Source organism: Oncorhynchus mykiss, chromosome 16 (genome assembly GCF_013265735.2).
Source record: "Oncorhynchus mykiss isolate Arlee chromosome 16, USDA_OmykA_1.1, whole genome shotgun sequence".
NCBI lineage: Eukaryota > Metazoa > Chordata > Actinopteri > Salmoniformes > Salmonidae > Oncorhynchus > Oncorhynchus mykiss.
In genome coordinates, this window is record NC_048580.1 from 76,403,273 (window position 1) to 76,419,881 (window position 16,609).

At 43.1% G+C, this 16,609-nt stretch overlaps 1 protein-coding gene and 1 long non-coding RNA gene across 3 annotated transcripts in view; both read left to right on the top strand.

Annotated features, from left to right (window-relative positions):
- LOC110491187 (plexin-B3) overlaps positions 1-11,153 on the top strand; it is a 102,499-nt gene extending 91,346 nt beyond the window's left edge. For both annotated transcript variants that reach the window (XM_036947821.1, XM_036947822.1), the window contains exons 30-32: positions 7,348-7,423; positions 8,888-8,962; positions 10,969-11,153. In XM_036947821.1, the coding sequence (XP_036803716.1) occupies positions 7,348-7,423; positions 8,888-8,962; positions 10,969-11,073 (256 nt within the window). In that variant the 3' untranslated portion in view covers positions 11,074-11,153. The remainder of the gene's footprint in view (positions 1-7,347; positions 7,424-8,887; positions 8,963-10,968) is intronic.
- A 1,579-nt stretch (positions 11,154-12,732) lies between these two features.
- LOC118939597 lies at positions 12,733-15,735 on the top strand. The gene is made up of 2 exons (XR_005036631.1): positions 12,733-13,410; positions 14,027-15,735. It is a non-coding gene; the product is annotated as an uncharacterized LOC118939597 (long non-coding RNA).
- The last annotated feature ends 874 nt before the right edge of the window (positions 15,736-16,609 follow it).

A 16,609-nucleotide genomic window follows, 5' to 3' on the forward strand; every position in this document is an offset into this window, starting at 1 on the left:
ATTACAGTGTGTTATGTGGGTATTGTTCCAGGTATTACAGTGTTCTGTGGGTATTGTTGCAGGTATTACAGTGTTCTGTGGGTATTGTTCCAGGTACTACAGTGGGTATTGTTCCAGGTACTACAGTGGGTATTGTTCCAGTTATTACAGTGTGTTCTGTGGGTATTGTTCCAGGTATTACAGTGTGTTATGTGGGTATTGTTCCAGGTATTACATTGTTCTCTGGGTTATTGTTCCAGGTATTACAGTGTTCTGTGGGTATTGTTGCAGGTATTACAATGTTCTGTGGGTGTTGTTCCAGGTATTCGTTTTATGTGGGTATTGTTCTGGGTATTACAGTGTTCTGTGGGTATTGTTCTGGGTATTACAGTGTTCTGTGGGTATTGTTCCGGGTATTACAGTGTTCTGTGGGTATTGTTCTGGGCATTACAGTGTTCTGTGGGTATTGTTCCAGGTATTACAGTGTGTTCTGTGGGTATTGTTCCAGGTATTACAGTGTGATCTGTGGGTATTGTTCCAGGTATTACAGTGTGTTCTGTGGGTATTGTTCCAGGTATTACAGTGTGTTCTGTAGGTATTGTTCCAGGTATTACAGTGTGTTCTGTGGGTATTGTTCCAGGTATTACAGTGTGATCTGTGGGTATTGTTCCAGGTATTACAGTGTGTTCTGTGGGTATTGTTCCAGGTATTACAGTGTGTTCTGTAGGTATTGTTCCAGGTATTACAGTGTGTTCTGTGGGTATTGTTCCAGGTATTACAGTGTTATGTGGGTGTTGTTCCAGGTATTACAGTGTTCTGTGGGTATTGTTCCAGGTATTACAGTGGGTGTTGTTCTATGGGTATTGTTCCAGGTATTACATTGTTCTCTGGGTATTGTTCCAGGTATTACAGTGTTCTGTGGGTATTGTTCCAGGTATTACAGTGTTCTGTGGGTATTGTTGCATGTATTACAGTGTTCTGTGGGTATTGTTTCAGGTATTACAGTGTGTTCTGTGGGTATTGTTCCAGGTATTACAGTGTGTTCTGTGGGTATTGTTCCAGGTATTACAGTGTTATGTGGGTGTTGTTCCAGGTATTACAGTGTTCTGTGGGTATTGTTCCAGGTATTACAGTGGGTATTGTTCTCTGGGTATTGTTCCAGGTATTACAGTGTTCTGTGGGTATTGTTCCAGGTACTACAGTGGGTATTGTTCCAGGTATTACAGTGTGTTATGTGGGTATTGTTCCAGGTATTACAGTGTTCTGTGGGTATTGTTGCAGGTATTACAGTGTTATGTGGGTATTGTTCCAGGTACTACAGTGGGTATTGTTCCAGGTACTACAGTGGGTATTGTTCCAGTTATTACAGTGTGTTCTGTGGGTATTGTTCCAGGTATTACAGTGTGTTCTGTGGGTATTGTTCCAGGTATTACAGTGTTCTGTGGGTTTTGTTCCAGGTATTACAGTGTTCTGTGGGTTTTGTGCCAGGTATTAGTGTTCTGTGGGTGTTGTTCCAGGTATTACAGTGTGTTCTGTGGGTATTGTTCCAGGTATTACAGTGTGATCTGTGGGTATTGTTCCAGGTATTACAGTGTGTTCTGTGGGTATTGTTCCAGGTATTACAGTGTGTTCTGTGGGTATTGTTCCAGGTATTACAGTGTGTTCTGTGGGTATTGTTCCAGGTATTACAGTGTTATGTGGGTGTTGTTCCAGGTATTACAGTGTTCTGTGGGTATTGTTCCAGGTATTACAGTGTGATCTGTGGGTATTGTTCCAGGTATTACAGTGTGTTCTGTGGGTATTGTTCCAGGTATTACAGTGTTCTGTGGGTATTGTTCCAGGTATTACATTGTTCTCTGGGTATTGTTCCAGGTATTACAGTGTTCTGTGGGTATTGTTCCAGGTATTACAGTGTTCTGTGGGTATTGTTGCAGGTATTACAGTGTTCTGTGGGTATTGTTTCAGGTATTACAGTGTGTTCTGTGGGTATTGTTCCAGGTACTACAGTGGGTGTTGTTGCAGGTATTACAGTGTTCTGTGGGTATTGTTGCAGGTACTACAGTGGGTATTGTTCCAGGTATTACAGTGTGTTCTGTGGGTATTGTTCCAGGTATTACAGTGTGTTATGTGGGTATTGTTCCAGGTATTACAGTGTTCTGTGGGGATTGTTGCAGGTATTACAGTGTTCTGTGGGTATTGTTCCAGGTACTACAGTGGGTATTGTTCCAGATATTACAGTGTGTTATGTGGGTATTGTTCCAGGTATTACAGTGTTCTGTGGGTATTGTTGCAGGTATTACAGTGTTCTGTGGGTATTGTTCCAGGTACTACAGTGGGTATTGTTCCAGGTACTACAGTGGGTATTGTTCCAGTTATTACAGTGTGTTCTGTGGGTATTGTTCCAGGTATTACAGTGTGTTATGTGGGTATTGTTCTAGGTATTACAGTGTTCTGTGGGTATTGTTCCAGGTATTACATTGTTCTCTGGGTTATTGTTCCAGGTATTACAGTGTTCTGTGGGTATTGTTGCAGGTATTACAATGTTCTGTGGGTGTTGTTCCAGGTATTCGTTTTATGTGGGTATTGTTCTGGGTATTACAGTGTTCTGTGGGTATTGTTCTGGGTTTTACAGTGTTCTGTGGGTATTGTTCCGGGTATTACAGTGTTCTGTGGGTATTGTTCCGGGTATTACAGTGTTCTGTGGGTATTGTTCCAGGTATTACAGTGTTCGGTGGGTTTTGTTCCAGATATTACAGTGTTCTGTGGGTTTTGTGCCAGGTATTAGTGTTCTGTGGGTGTTGTTCCAGGTATTACAGTGTGTTCTGTGGGTATTGTTCCAGGTATTACAGTGTGATCTGTGGGTATTGTTCCAGGTATTACAGTGTGTTCTGTGGGTATTGTTCCAGGTATTACAGTGTGTTCTGTGGGTATTGTTCCAGGTATTACAGTGTGTTCTGTGGGTATTGTTCCAGGTATTACAGTGTTATGTGGGTGTTGTTCCAGGTATTACAGTGTTCTGTGGGTATTGTTCCAGGTATTACAGTGGGTGTTGTTCTATGGGTATTGTTCCAGGTATTATATTGTTCTCTGGGTATTGTTCCAGGTATTACAGTGTTCTGTGGGTATTGTTCCAGGTATTACAGTGTGTTCTGTGGGTATTGTTCCAGGTATTACAGTGTGTTCTGTGGGTGTTGTTCCAGGTATTACAGTGTGTTCTGTGGGTATTGTTCCAGGTATTACAGTGTGATCTGTGGGTATTGTTCCAGGTATTACAGTGTTCTGTGGGTATTGTTCCAGGTATTACAGTGTTCTGTGGGTATTGTTGCAGGTATTACAGTGTTCTGTGGGTATTGTTTCAGGTATTACAGTGTGTTCTGTGGGTATTGTTCCAGGTATTACAGTGTGTTCTGTGGGTATTGTTCCAGGTATTACAGTGTTATGTGGGTGTTGTTCCAGGTATTACAGTGTTCTGTGGGTATTGTTCCAGGTATTACAGTGGGTATTGTTCTATGGGTATTGTTCCAGGTATTACATTGTTCTCTGGGTATTGTTCCAGGTATTACAGTGTTCTGTGGGTATTGTTCCAGGTACTACAGTGGGTATTGTTCCAGGTATTACAGTGTGTTATGTGGGTATTGTTCCAGGTATTACAGTGTTCTGTGGGTATTGTTGCAGGTATTACAGTGTTCTGTGGGTATTGTTCCAGGTACTACAGTGGGTATTGTTCCAGGTACTACAGTGGGTATTGTTCCAGTTATTACAGTGTGTTCTGTGGGTATTGTTCCAGGTATTACAATGTGTTATGTGGGTCTTGTTCCAGGTATTACAGTGTTCTGTGGGTATTGTTCCAGGTATTACATTGTTCTCTGGGTTATTGTTCCAGGTATTACAGTGTTCTGTGGGTATTGTTGCAGGTATTACAATGTTCTGTGGGTATTGTTCCAGGTATTAGTTTTATGTGGGTATTGTTCTGGGTATTACAGTGTTCTGTGGGTGTAGTTCCGGGTATTACAGTGTTCTGTGGGTATTGTTCCGGGTATTACAGTGTTCTGTGGGTGTTGTTCCGGGTATTACAGTGTTCTGTGGGTATTGTTCCAGGTGTTACAGTGTTCTGTGGGTTTTGTTCCAGGTATTACAGTGTTCTGTGGGTTTTGTGCCAGGTATTAGTGTTCTGTGGGTGTTGTTCCAGGTATTACAGTGTGTTCTGTGGGTATTGTTCCAGGTATTACAGTGTGATCTGTGGGTATTGTTCCAGGTATTACAGTGTGTTCTGTGGGTATTGTTCCAGGTATTACAGTGTGTTCTGTGGGTATTGTTCCAGGCATTACAGTGTTCTGTGGGTATTGTTCCAGGTATTAGTGTTCTGTGGGTATTGTTCTATGGGTATTGTTCCAGGTATTACAGTGTTCTGTAGGTATTGTTCCAGGTATTACAGTGTGTTCTGTGGGTATTGTTCCAGGGATCACAGTGTGTTCTGTGGGTATTGTTCCAGGTATCACAGTGTGTTCTGTGGGTATTGTTCCAGGTATCACAGTGTGTTCTGTGGGTATTGTTCCAGGTATTACAGTGTGTTCTGTGGGTATTGTTCCAGGTATTACAGTGTGTTCTGTGGGTATTGTTCCAGGTATTACAGTGTGTTCTGTGGGTATTGTTCCAGGTATTACAGTGTGTTCTGTGGGTATTGTTCCAGGTATTACAGTGTGTTCTGTGGGTATTGTTCCAGGTACTACAGTGTTCTGTGGGTATTGTTCCAGTTATTAGTGTTCTGTGGGTATTGTTCCAGGTACTACAGTGGGTGTTGTTGCAGGTATTACAGTGTTCTGTGGGTATTGTTGCAGGTATTACAGTGGGTATTGTTCCAGGTATTACAGTGTTCTGTGGGTATTGTTCCGGGTATTACAGTGCTCTATGGGTGTTGTTCCAGGTATTACAGTGTTCTGTGGGTATTGTTCCAGTTATTAGTGTTCTGTGGGTATTGTTCCAGGTACTACAGTGGGTGTTGTTGCAGGTATTACAGTGTTCTGTGGGTATTGTTGCAGGTACTACAGTGGGTATTGTTCCAGGTATTACAGTGTGTTCTGTGGGTATTGTTCCAGGTATTACAGTGTGTTATGTGGGTATTGTTCCAGGTATTACAGTGTTCTGTGGGTATTGTTCCAGGTACTACAGTGGGTGTTGTTGCAGGTATTACAGTGTTCTGTGGGTATTGTTTCAGGTACTACAGTGGGTATTGTTCCAGGTATTACAGTGTGTTCTGTGGGTATTGTTCCAGGTATTACAGTGTGTTATGTGGGTATTGTTCCAGGTATTACAGTGTTCTGTGGGTATTGTTGCAGGTATTACAGTGTTCTGTGGGTATTGTTCCAGGTACTACAGTGGGTATTGTTCCAGATATTACAGTGTGTTATGTGGGTATTGTTCCAGGTATTACAGTGTTCTGTGGGTATTGTTGCAGGTATTACAGTGTTCTGTGGGTATTGTTCCAGGTACTACAGTGGGTATTGTTCCAGGTACTACAGTGGGTATTGTTCCAGTTATTACAGTGTGTTCTGTGGGTATTGTTCCAGGTATTACAGTGTGTTATGTGGGTATTGTTCCAGGTATTACATTGTTCTCTGGGTTATTGTTCCAGGTATTACAGTGTTCTGTGGGTATTGTTGCAGGTATTACAATGTTCTGTGGGTGTTGTTCCAGGTATTCGTTTTATGTGGGTATTGTTCTGGGTATTACAGTGTTCTGTGGGTATTGTTCTGGGTATTACAGTGTTCTGTGGGTATTGTTCCGGGTATTACAGTGTTCTGTGGGTATTGTTCTGGGCATTACAGTGTTCTGTGGGTATTGTTCCAGGTATTACAGTGTGTTCTGTGGGTATTGTTCCAGGTATTACAGTGTGATCTGTGGGTATTGTTCCAGGTATTACAGTGTGTTCTGTGGGTATTGTTCCAGGTATTACAGTGTGTTCTGTAGGTATTGTTCCAGGTATTACAGTGTGTTCTGTGGGTATTGTTCCAGGTATTACAGTGTGATCTGTGGGTATTGTTCCAGGTATTACAGTGTGTTCTGTGGGTATTGTTCCAGGTATTACAGTGTGTTCTGTAGGTATTGTTCCAGGTATTACAGTGTGTTCTGTGGGTATTGTTCCAGGTATTACAGTGTTATGTGGGTGTTGTTCCAGGTATTACAGTGTTCTGTGGGTATTGTTCCAGGTATTACAGTGGGTGTTGTTCTATGGGTATTGTTCCAGGTATTACATTGTTCTCTGGGTATTGTTCCAGGTATTACAGTGTTCTGTGGGTATTGTTCCAGGTATTACAGTGTTCTGTGGGTATTGTTGCATGTATTACAGTGTTCTGTGGGTATTGTTTCAGGTATTACAGTGTGTTCTGTGGGTATTGTTCCAGGTATTACAGTGTGTTCTGTGGGTATTGTTCCAGGTATTACAGTGTTATGTGGGTGTTGTTCCAGGTATTACAGTGTTCTGTGGGTATTGTTCCAGGTATTACAGTGGGTATTGTTCTATGGGTATTGTTACAGGTATTACATTGTTATCTGGGTATTGTTCCAGGTATTACAGTGTTCTGTGGGTATTGTTCCAGGTACTACAGTGGGTATTGTTCCAGGTATTACAGTGTGTTATGTGGGTATTGTTCCAGGTATTACAGTGTTCTGTGGGTATTGTTGCAGGTATTACAGTGTTCTGTGGGTATTGTTCCAGGTACTACAGTGGGTATTGTTCCAGGTACTACAGTGGGTATTGTTCCAGTTATTACAGTGTGTTCTGTGGGTATTGTTCCAGGTATTACAGTGTGTTCTGTGGGTATTGTTCCAGGTATTACAGTGTTCTGTGGGTTTTGTTCCAGGTATTACAGTGTTCTGTGGGTTTTGTGCCAGGTATTAGTGTTCTGTGGGTGTTGTTCCAGGTATTACAGTGTGATCTGTGGGTATTGTTCCAGGTATTACAGTGTGTTCTGTGGGTATTGTTCCAGGTATTACAGTGTGTTCTGTGGGTATTGTTCCAGGTATTACAGTGTGTTCTGTGGGTATTGTTCCAGGTATTACAGTGTTATGTGGGTGTTGTTCCAGGTATTACAGTGTTCTGTGGGTATTGTTCCAGGTATTACAGTGTGATCTGTGGGTATTGTTCCAGGTATTACAGTGTGTTCTGTGGGTATTGTTCCAGGTATTACAGTGTTCTGTGGGTATTGTTCCAGGTATTACATTGTTCTCTGGGTATTGTTCCAGGTATTACAGTGTTCTGTGGGTATTGTTCCAGGTATTACAGTGTTCTGTGGGTATTGTTGCAGGTATTACAGTGTTCTGTGGGTATTGTTTCAGGTATTACAGTGTGTTCTGTGGGTATTGTTCCAGGTACTACAGTGACATCCACAGTGCAGCGTCTGGCTGTTACCAAGAAATGAACTCTACTCTAACAGAGTTGTCTGGGGTGAGTGAGGTTTTAAACCCTACTTTAGTCTGCTCTCCCCTCCTCTCCCCTCTCCTTTCCCCTCCCCTCTATTCTGCTCTCCTCTCCTCTCTATTCTCCTCTCCTCTCCCCTCTATTCTGCTCTGCTCTCCTCTCCCCTCTATTCTGCTCTCCTCTCCTCTCTATTCTCCTCTCCCCTCTATTCTGCTCTGCTCTCCTCTCCCCTCTATTCTGCTCTCCTCTCCTCTCTATTCTCCTCTCCCCTCTATTCTGCTCTCCTCTCCTCTAAATTCTCCTCTCCTCTCCTCTCTATTCTCCTCTCCCCTCTATTTTGCTCTCCTCTCCTCTCTATTTTCCTCTCTATTCTCCTCTCCTCTCTATTCTGCTCTGCTCTCCTCCTCTCTATTCTGCTCTGCTCTCCTCCTCTCTATTCTGCTCTGCTCTCCTCCTCTCTATTCTGCTCTGCTCTCCTCTCCTCTATTCTGCTCTCCTCACCCCTCCCCTCTATTCTGTCCTGCTCTCCTCTCCTCTATTCTGCTCTCCTCTCCCCTCCCCTCTATTCTGCCCTCCTCTCTATTCTGCTCTCCTCTCTATTCTGCTCTCCTCTCCTCTCTATTCTGCTCTCCTCTCCTCTCTATTCTGCTCTCCTCTCTATTCTGCTCTCCTCTCCATTCTCCTCTCCTCTCCCCTCCTCTCTATTCTGCTCTCCTCTCCCCTCCTCTCTATTCTGCTCTCCTCTCTATTCTGCTCTCCTCTCTATTCTGCTCTCCCCTCCCCTCTATTCTCCTCTCCTCTCTATTCTCCTCTCCTCTCCCCTCCTCTCTATTCTGCTCTCCTCTCCCCTCCTCTCTATTCTGCTCTCCTCTCCCCTCCCCTCTCTTCTCCTCTCCCCTCTATTCTCCTCTCCTCTCCCCTCTATTCTCCTCTCCCCTCCCCTCTATTCTCCCCTCCCCTCTATTCGCCTCTCCCCTCTATTCGCCTCTCCCCTCTATTCTCCTCTCCCCTCCCCTCTATTCTCCCCTCCCCTCTATTCTCCTCTCCCCTCCCCTCCCCTCTATTCTCCCCTCCCCTCTATTCTCCTCTCCCCTCTATTCTCCTCTCCTCCGCTCTCCTCTCTATTCTGCTCTCCTCTCTATTCTCCTCTCCTCTCTATTCTGCTCTCCTCTCCTCTACTTCACTTTACTCTCCTCTCTATTCTGCTCTCCTCTCTATTCTCCTCTCCTCTCCTCTCTATTCTGCTCTCCTCTCTATTCTCCTCTCCTCTCTATTCTCCTCTCTTCTCTATTCTCCTCTCCTCTCCCCTCCTGTCCTCTACTTCACTTTACTCTCCTCTCTGCTCTACATTTAAAACATGAATCCTTTAATAATCTACTCTAGTGTTACATCATTATAAAGTTAAATATACCTTGATGTGGTTGTAATTGCCTGTGCAGTAGCGTTATTTAACCAGTAGGTTGCAGTAACATGTGTGTCTTTCTATTTCAGAGTTTTGCCTCAGAGATGAACAGTCTGGTGGCTCTGCACGAGCTGTACAAGTACATCAACAAGTACTATGACCAGGTACACATACAGCTTCTTCGCAAAGTATTCAGACCACTTGACTTTTTCAACATTTTGTTACGTTACAGCCTTATTCTAAAATGGATTAAACAATAAAAATCCTCATCAATCTACACACAATACCCCACAATGACATCATGATACCCCACAATGACATCATGATACCCCACAATGACATCACAATACCCCACAATAACATCACAATACCCCACAATGACATCACAATACCCCACAATGACATCACAATACCCCACAATAACATCACAATACCCCACAATGACATCACAATACCCCACAATAACATCACAATACCCCACAATGACATCACAATACCCCACAATGACATCACAATACCCCACAATGACATCACAATACCCCACAATGACATCACAATACCCCACAATGACATCACGATACCCCACAATGACATCACGATACCCCACAATGACATCACGATACCCCACAATGACATCACGATACCCCACAATGACATCACGATACCCCACAATGACATCACGATACCCCACAATGACATCACGATACCCCACAATGACATCACGATACCCCACAATGACATCACGATACCCCACAATGACATCACGATACCCCACAATGACATCACGATACCCCACAATGACATCACGATACCCCACAATGACATCACGATACCCCACAATGACATCACGATACCCCACAATGACATCACGATACCCCACAATGACATCACGATACCCCACAATGACATCACGATACCCCACAATGACATCACGATACCCCACAATGACATCACGATACCCCACAATGACATCACGATACCCCACAATGACATCACGATACCCCACAATGACATCACGATACCCCACAATGACATCACGATACCCCACAATGACATCACGATACCCCACAATGACATCACGATACCCCACAATGACATCACGATACCCCACAATGACATCACAATACCCCACAATGACAAAGCAAACATTTTTTTTTGTTTTTTTGCAAATGTATTAAAAAAAATACCTTATTTAAATAAGTATTCAGACCCTTTGCTGTGAGACTCAAAATTGAGCTGATTGAGCAGGTGCATCCTGTTTCCATTGATCATCCTTGAGATGTTTCTACAACTTGATTGGAGTCCACCTGTGGTAAAGTCAATTGATTGGACATGATTTGGAAAGACACACAGCCCGCTGTCACGACTCTCCAACCACGAGAAACAAGATTCTCTGTTCTGATGAAACCAAGATTGAACTGTTTGACCTAAATACCAGGTCATCGTGTCTCTACTGTAATCTACTGTACTATCTGATAGTGAATGTTGTCTGTCTGTAGGTCATCGTGTCTCTACTGTAATCTACTGTACTATCTGATAGTGAATGTTGTCTGTCTGTAGGTCATCGTGTCTCTACTGTAATCTACTGTACTATCTGATAGTGAATGTTGTCTGTCTGTAGGTCATCGTGTCTCTACTGTAATCTACTGTACTATCTGATAGTGAATGTTGTCTGTCTGTAGGACATCGTGTCTCTACTGTAATCTACTGTACTATCTGATAGTGAATGTTGTCTGTCTGTAGGTCATCGTGTCTCTACTGTAATCTACTGTACTATCTGATAGTGAATGCTGTCTGTCTGTAGGTCATCGTGTCTCTACTGTAATCTACTGTACTATCTGATAGTGAATGTTGTCTGTCTGTAGGTCATCGTGTCTCTACTGTAATCTACTGTACTATCTGATAGTGAATGCTGTCTGTCTGTAGGTCATCGTGTCTCTACTGTAATCTACTGTACTATCTGATAGTGAATGTTGTCTGTCTGTAGGTCATCGTGTCTCTACTGTAATCTACTGTACTATCTGATAGTGAATGCTGTCTGTCTGTAGGTCATCGTGTCTCTACTGTAATCTACTGTACTATCTGATAGTGAATGTTGTCTGTCTGTAGGTCATCGTGTCTCTACTGTAATCTACTGTACTATCTGATAGTGAATGCTGTCTGTCTGTAGGTCATCGTGTCTCTGGAGGACGACGCAGCTGGACAGAAGATGCAGCTGGCCTATCGTCTACAGCAGGTCGCCGCCCTGGTGGAGAACAAGGTCACTGACCTTTAACCCCTGATCTCTGATCTGTGGCCTAGAGCAGGTCGCCTCCCTGGTGGAGAACAATGTCGCTGACCTTTAACCCTTGATCTCTGACTCCTGACCTGTGGCCGACATCCCTGAGGGAGAATAAGGTCACTGACCTCTAACCCCTGACCTGTGGCCTAGAGCAGGTCACCGCCCTGAGGGAGAATAAGGTCACTGACTTCTAACTAGGGACGGAATGTGAATAGGGCCCTGTCAGTCAAAACCCACAGCGCCTGATGTTATGTATAGCATGTTACCGTACAGACACTGCGTTCCAATTCAGGGCGTTTATCAGTATCCAAATCTGCCATTTCAACCCGTATACAGGAACGAGGATGATGGGTTAAAGCTATACCAAATAATACATCGTACAACAGGCTCATCTGTAAAACAGACCTTGGTCTCAGTAGGACTTCCTGATCTAATAAACAGACCTTGGTCTCAGTAGGACTTCCTGATCTAATAAACATACCTTGGTCTCAGTAGGACTTCCTGATCTAATAAACAGACCTTGGTCTCAGTAGGACTTCCTGATCTAATAAAGGCTAAATCAATAAAACAGGCAGCAGACAAAGAATTCCTAGCAATAAGTCTCATAGGGGATGTACTGGGGAATATAAAGGACAAGAAGGCTGGAATAGTTTAAACCTGCAACACCAAGTCTGACCAGAAGAGGGGGCTGTGGTGGAGTTGAGCAGATTTGAGTCATTTTAAAAACCAACTGTGTTGAGCAGGTTGTTACATTGAACACACGCACTGTATAGAAACTCATTTATTACCTGTAAATAGTGCCTATTTATATTCCATCCCCAATCCCATACCAACCAAAGCTGCCGTTTTCAACTTTTGAAACGACTTAAAGCGTATAATATTTTTGAACCTGTTTTGAATTTGTAAAGATAACAGGGAAAAGCTGGAGATTCTCTTCTGATGATCTGAGGTGATTGTCTTATCTCACGTCTGACTGACAGAACCTGTTACAGATGGTGACCCCTGACCTATCCTGTTACACGTGGTGACCCCTGACCTATCCAGTTACACGTGGTGACCCCTGACCTATCCTGTTACACGTGGTGACCCCTGACCTATCCTGTTACACGTGGTGACCCCTGACCTATCCAGTTACACGTGGTGACCCCTGACCTATCCAGTTACACGTGGTGACCCCTGACCTATCCAGTTACACGTGGTGACCCCTGACCTATCCAGTTACACGTGGTGACCCCTGACCTATCCAGTTACACGTGGTGACCCCTGACCTATCCAGTTACACGTGGTGACCCCTGACCTATCCTGTTACACGTGGTGACCCCTGACCTATCCTGTTACACGTGGTGACCCCTGACCTATCCTGTTACACGTGGTGACCCCTGACCTATCCTGTTACCTGTTCGGTGTGCTCTGACTCCACAGACTCAGTATTGCTATATTTACCTAACACTCTCTCGTTACTAGTGTAACCCTGAATTGTGGTTCCTCTCTTTGGCTCTGTCTGAAAGGCAAGTCAGTTAATTAAGACATTCTTGTTTACAACGACGGCCTACCCCGGCCAAACCCGAACGACGCTGGGACAATTGTGCGCTGCCCTATGGGATACAGCCTGGATTCGAACCAGGGACTGTACTGACGCCTCTTGCACTGAGATGTAGTGCACTACTTTAGACCAGAGCCCTATGGAACCCTATTCCCTATATAGTGCACTACTTTAGACCAGAGCCCTATGGAACCCTCTTTCCTATGGACCCTGGTCTATAGTAGTGCCCTCTATAGGGTACTATTTTAGGTTGCACACTTTGACCCATCTCCTGGTTAGTGGACATACAGATCTGTTATGTTTTAATCTGTCTTGGGTTAGATTCTTTATGTATTAATCTGTCTTGGGTTAGAGGTTATTTATGTATTAATCTGTCTTGGTTAGAGATCCTTTATGTATTATTCTATGTATTAATCTGTCTTGGGTTAGAGATTCTTTATGTATTAATCTGTCTTGGGTTAGAGATTCTTTATGTATTAAAATGTCTTGGGGTAGAGATTCTTTATGTATTAATCTGTCTTGGGTTAGAGATTCTTTATGTATTAATCTGTCTTGGTTAGAGATTCTTTATGTATTAATCTGTCTTGGTTAGAGATTCTTTATGTATTAATCTGTTTTGGGTTAGAGATTATGTATTAATCTGTCTTGGGTTAGAGATTCTTTATGTATTAATCTGTTTTGGGTTAGAGATTCTTTATGTATTAATCTGTCTTGGGTTAGAGATTCTTTATGTATTAATCTGTCTTGGGTTAGAGATTCTTTATGTATTAATCTGTTTTGGGTTAGAGGTTCTTTATGTATTAATCTGTCTTGGTTAGAGATTCTTTATGTATTAATCTGTTTTGGGTTAGAGATTATGTATTAATCTGTCTTGGGTTAGAGATTCTTTATGTATTAATCTGTCTTGGGTTAGAGATTCTTTATGTATTAATCTGTTTTGGGTTAGAGATTCTTTATGTATTAATCTGTCTTGGTTAGAGATTCTTTATGTATTAATCTGTCTTGGTTAGAGATTCTTTATGTATTAATCTGTTTTGGGTTAGAGATTCTTTATGTATTAATCTGTCTTGGGTTAGAGATTCTTTATGTATTAATCTGTCTTGGTTAGAGATTCTTTATGTATTAATCTGTCTTGGTTAGAGATTCTTTATGTATTAATCTGTCTTGGGTTAGAGATTCTTTATGTATTAATCTGTCTTGGTTAGAGATTATGTATTAATCTGTCTTGGGTTAGAGATTATGTATTAATCTGTCTTGGGTTAGAGATTCTTTATGTATTAATCTGTTTTGGGTTAGAGATTATTTATTAATCTGTCTTGGGTTAGAGGTTATTTATGTATTAATCTGTCTTGGTTAGAGATCCTTTATGTATTATTCTATGTATTAATCTGTCTTGGGTTAGAGATTCTTTATGTATTAATCTGTCTTGGGTTAGAGATTCTTTATGTATTAATCTGTCTTGGGTTAGAGATTCTTTATGTATTAATCTGTCTTGGGTTAGAGATTATGTATTAATCTGTCTTGGGTTAGAGATTATGTATTAATCTGTTTTGGGTTAGAGATTATGTATTAATCTGTCTTGGGTTTGTACAGGTATATTGCTGAATGGTGATCTTAATAACTTTTCCCTCCTAACACTTTGTTCTCTGTGTTTGGAGCTGAATGGTGATCTTAATAACTTTTCCCTCCTAACACTTTGTTCTCTGTGTTTGGAGCTCCTGGTCATGAATATGTATGGCTTGATTTATTGACAGTGGGTAGCCTCCCAAATCACACCCTATGCCCTTTACAGTGAACTGCGTTTAACCAGACTAGTGCACTATATAGGGAATAGGGTGCCGTTTTAGCGACGCAGGCGGTGTGATTTTAAAGGATGTTTTTTGACTTGGCTGTGTTGTACACTGTTTTGATTGGAGCGGTTTAAAGGTTTAAGTCAATTCCTTCCTAGTCATTTCTAGAAACCTGTTTGCGTTCCAGGCCGACTACGTTACAGATGCATTGCATCCACCCATTGTTCTGCACCACGTCATTGAGTGGCACAATCGGGCATCAGATTGCTATATAATAGGATGTGGTTAGGTGTTTAACATAACAGCTATCTAGGCAGGCATCTGCAGTGTAGTCATCCTGGAACGTGTCCGTTGTGTTACTTCCTATTACTAGTGAGTGTTATGTTGCATGTTCTTTTCTGAACCGGTGTCTGGCTCCTAGGACTGTAGTTTTAACTGAACCGGTGTCTGGCTCCTAGGACTGTAGTTTTAACTGAACCGGTGTCTGTAGTTGTAGTTTAGTGATTCTCTGCATGCTGTTTTATTAATCGTCTAAAATCAGAGCAGCAACGTGCTAAGGGAACCCTATCTCCTACATAGTGCACCACTTTAGACCAGAGCCCTCTGGGCTTCCTCACCTGGGCTTCCCCACCTGGGCTTCCCACCTAGGCTTCCTCACCTGGGCTTCCTCACCTGGGCTTCCCCACCTGGGCTTCCCCACCTGGGCTTCCCCACCTGGGCTTCCTCACCTGGGCTTCCCCACCTGGGCTTCAGCACCTGGGCTTCCCACCTCGGCTTCCTCACCTGGGCTTCCCCACCTGGGCTTCCCCACCTGGGCTTCCTCACCTGGGCTTCCTCACCTGGGCTTCCTCACCTGGGCTTCCTCACCTGGGCTTCCCACCTCGGCTTCCTCACCTGGGCTTCTCCACCTGGGCTTCCCAATATTCCCTGGTCTAAAGTAGTGCACTATGAAGGGAATAGGGTGCGTTTGTGATGTTAACTGTTGTGTTTTTCTACTGGCTGTACAATTTTATATTCTTTCCCATTCTGGGTCGTCAACAACACACAGGTCTGGACCTATTTTAATGAAGAGGTCTCTATCCCCTATGCCATCCTATTGCCTATATGGTACACTACTTTTGGCCCGGTCAGGCTAGGGACAATAATCCAACTCAAATGTGACACTAAACAGTGGTTTGTAATGACATTGGGGAGTTGAGTGAGAGCTGGAGATCAGCCACATGTCTGTCACTCTGGCGTGTGTCTAGTGTGACACCGGATGTGCCTGTAAATACATTGTGAAGAGATTTGTTTTTATGGGGAATAATAAAGTTTTAATTGTAACAGGATTTGTCTGTTTTTTTGTTTGTTTTGTTTGTGGTGGTTGACTTTCTTTGATGGGAAATTAAGAGTCCTGAGAAGAAACAATGTTGTTTTTTTTGAAGTGATCGTATGGGTCAAACTGTTGTAGAGACGAAGGTGCTCTTTCAAGAAGACAATCACTTAAACTCACAATACGACAGGCAGGTTTTCAGTCACCCAGGTTTATGCAATTGTTCTATTTAATGGAAACGGAGGATAAAGGAGACGTTTTATTGGATTTGAATCCGTTCGACGGGAGGGAAACGGTGTATTCTGAATACAGGAAGAGGGAAACGGTGTATCCTGAATACAGGAAGAGGGAAACGGTGTATCCTGAATACAGGAAGAGGGAAACGGTGTATTCTGAACACAGGAAGAGGGAAACGGTGTATTCTGAATACAGGAAGAGGGAAACGGTGTATCCTGAATACCGGAAGAGGGAAACGGTGTATCCTGAATACAGGAAGAGGGAAACGGTGTATTCTGAATACAGGAAGAGGGAAACGGTGTATCCTGAATACAGGAAGAGGGAAACGGTGTATCCTGAACACAGGAAGAGGGAAACGGTGTATCCTGAATACAGGAAGAGGGAAACGGTGTATCCTGAATACAGGAAGAGGGAAACGGTGTATCCTGAATACCGGAAGAGGGAAACGGTGTATCCTGAATACTGGAAGAGGGAAACGGTGTATCCTGAATACCGGAAGAGGGAAACGGTGTATCCTGAATACCGGAAGAGGGAAACGGTGTATCCTGAATACAGGAAGAGGGAAACGGTGTATCCTGAATACAGGAAGAGGGAAACGGTGTATCCTGAACACAGGAAGAGGGAAACGGTGTATCCTGAATACAGGAA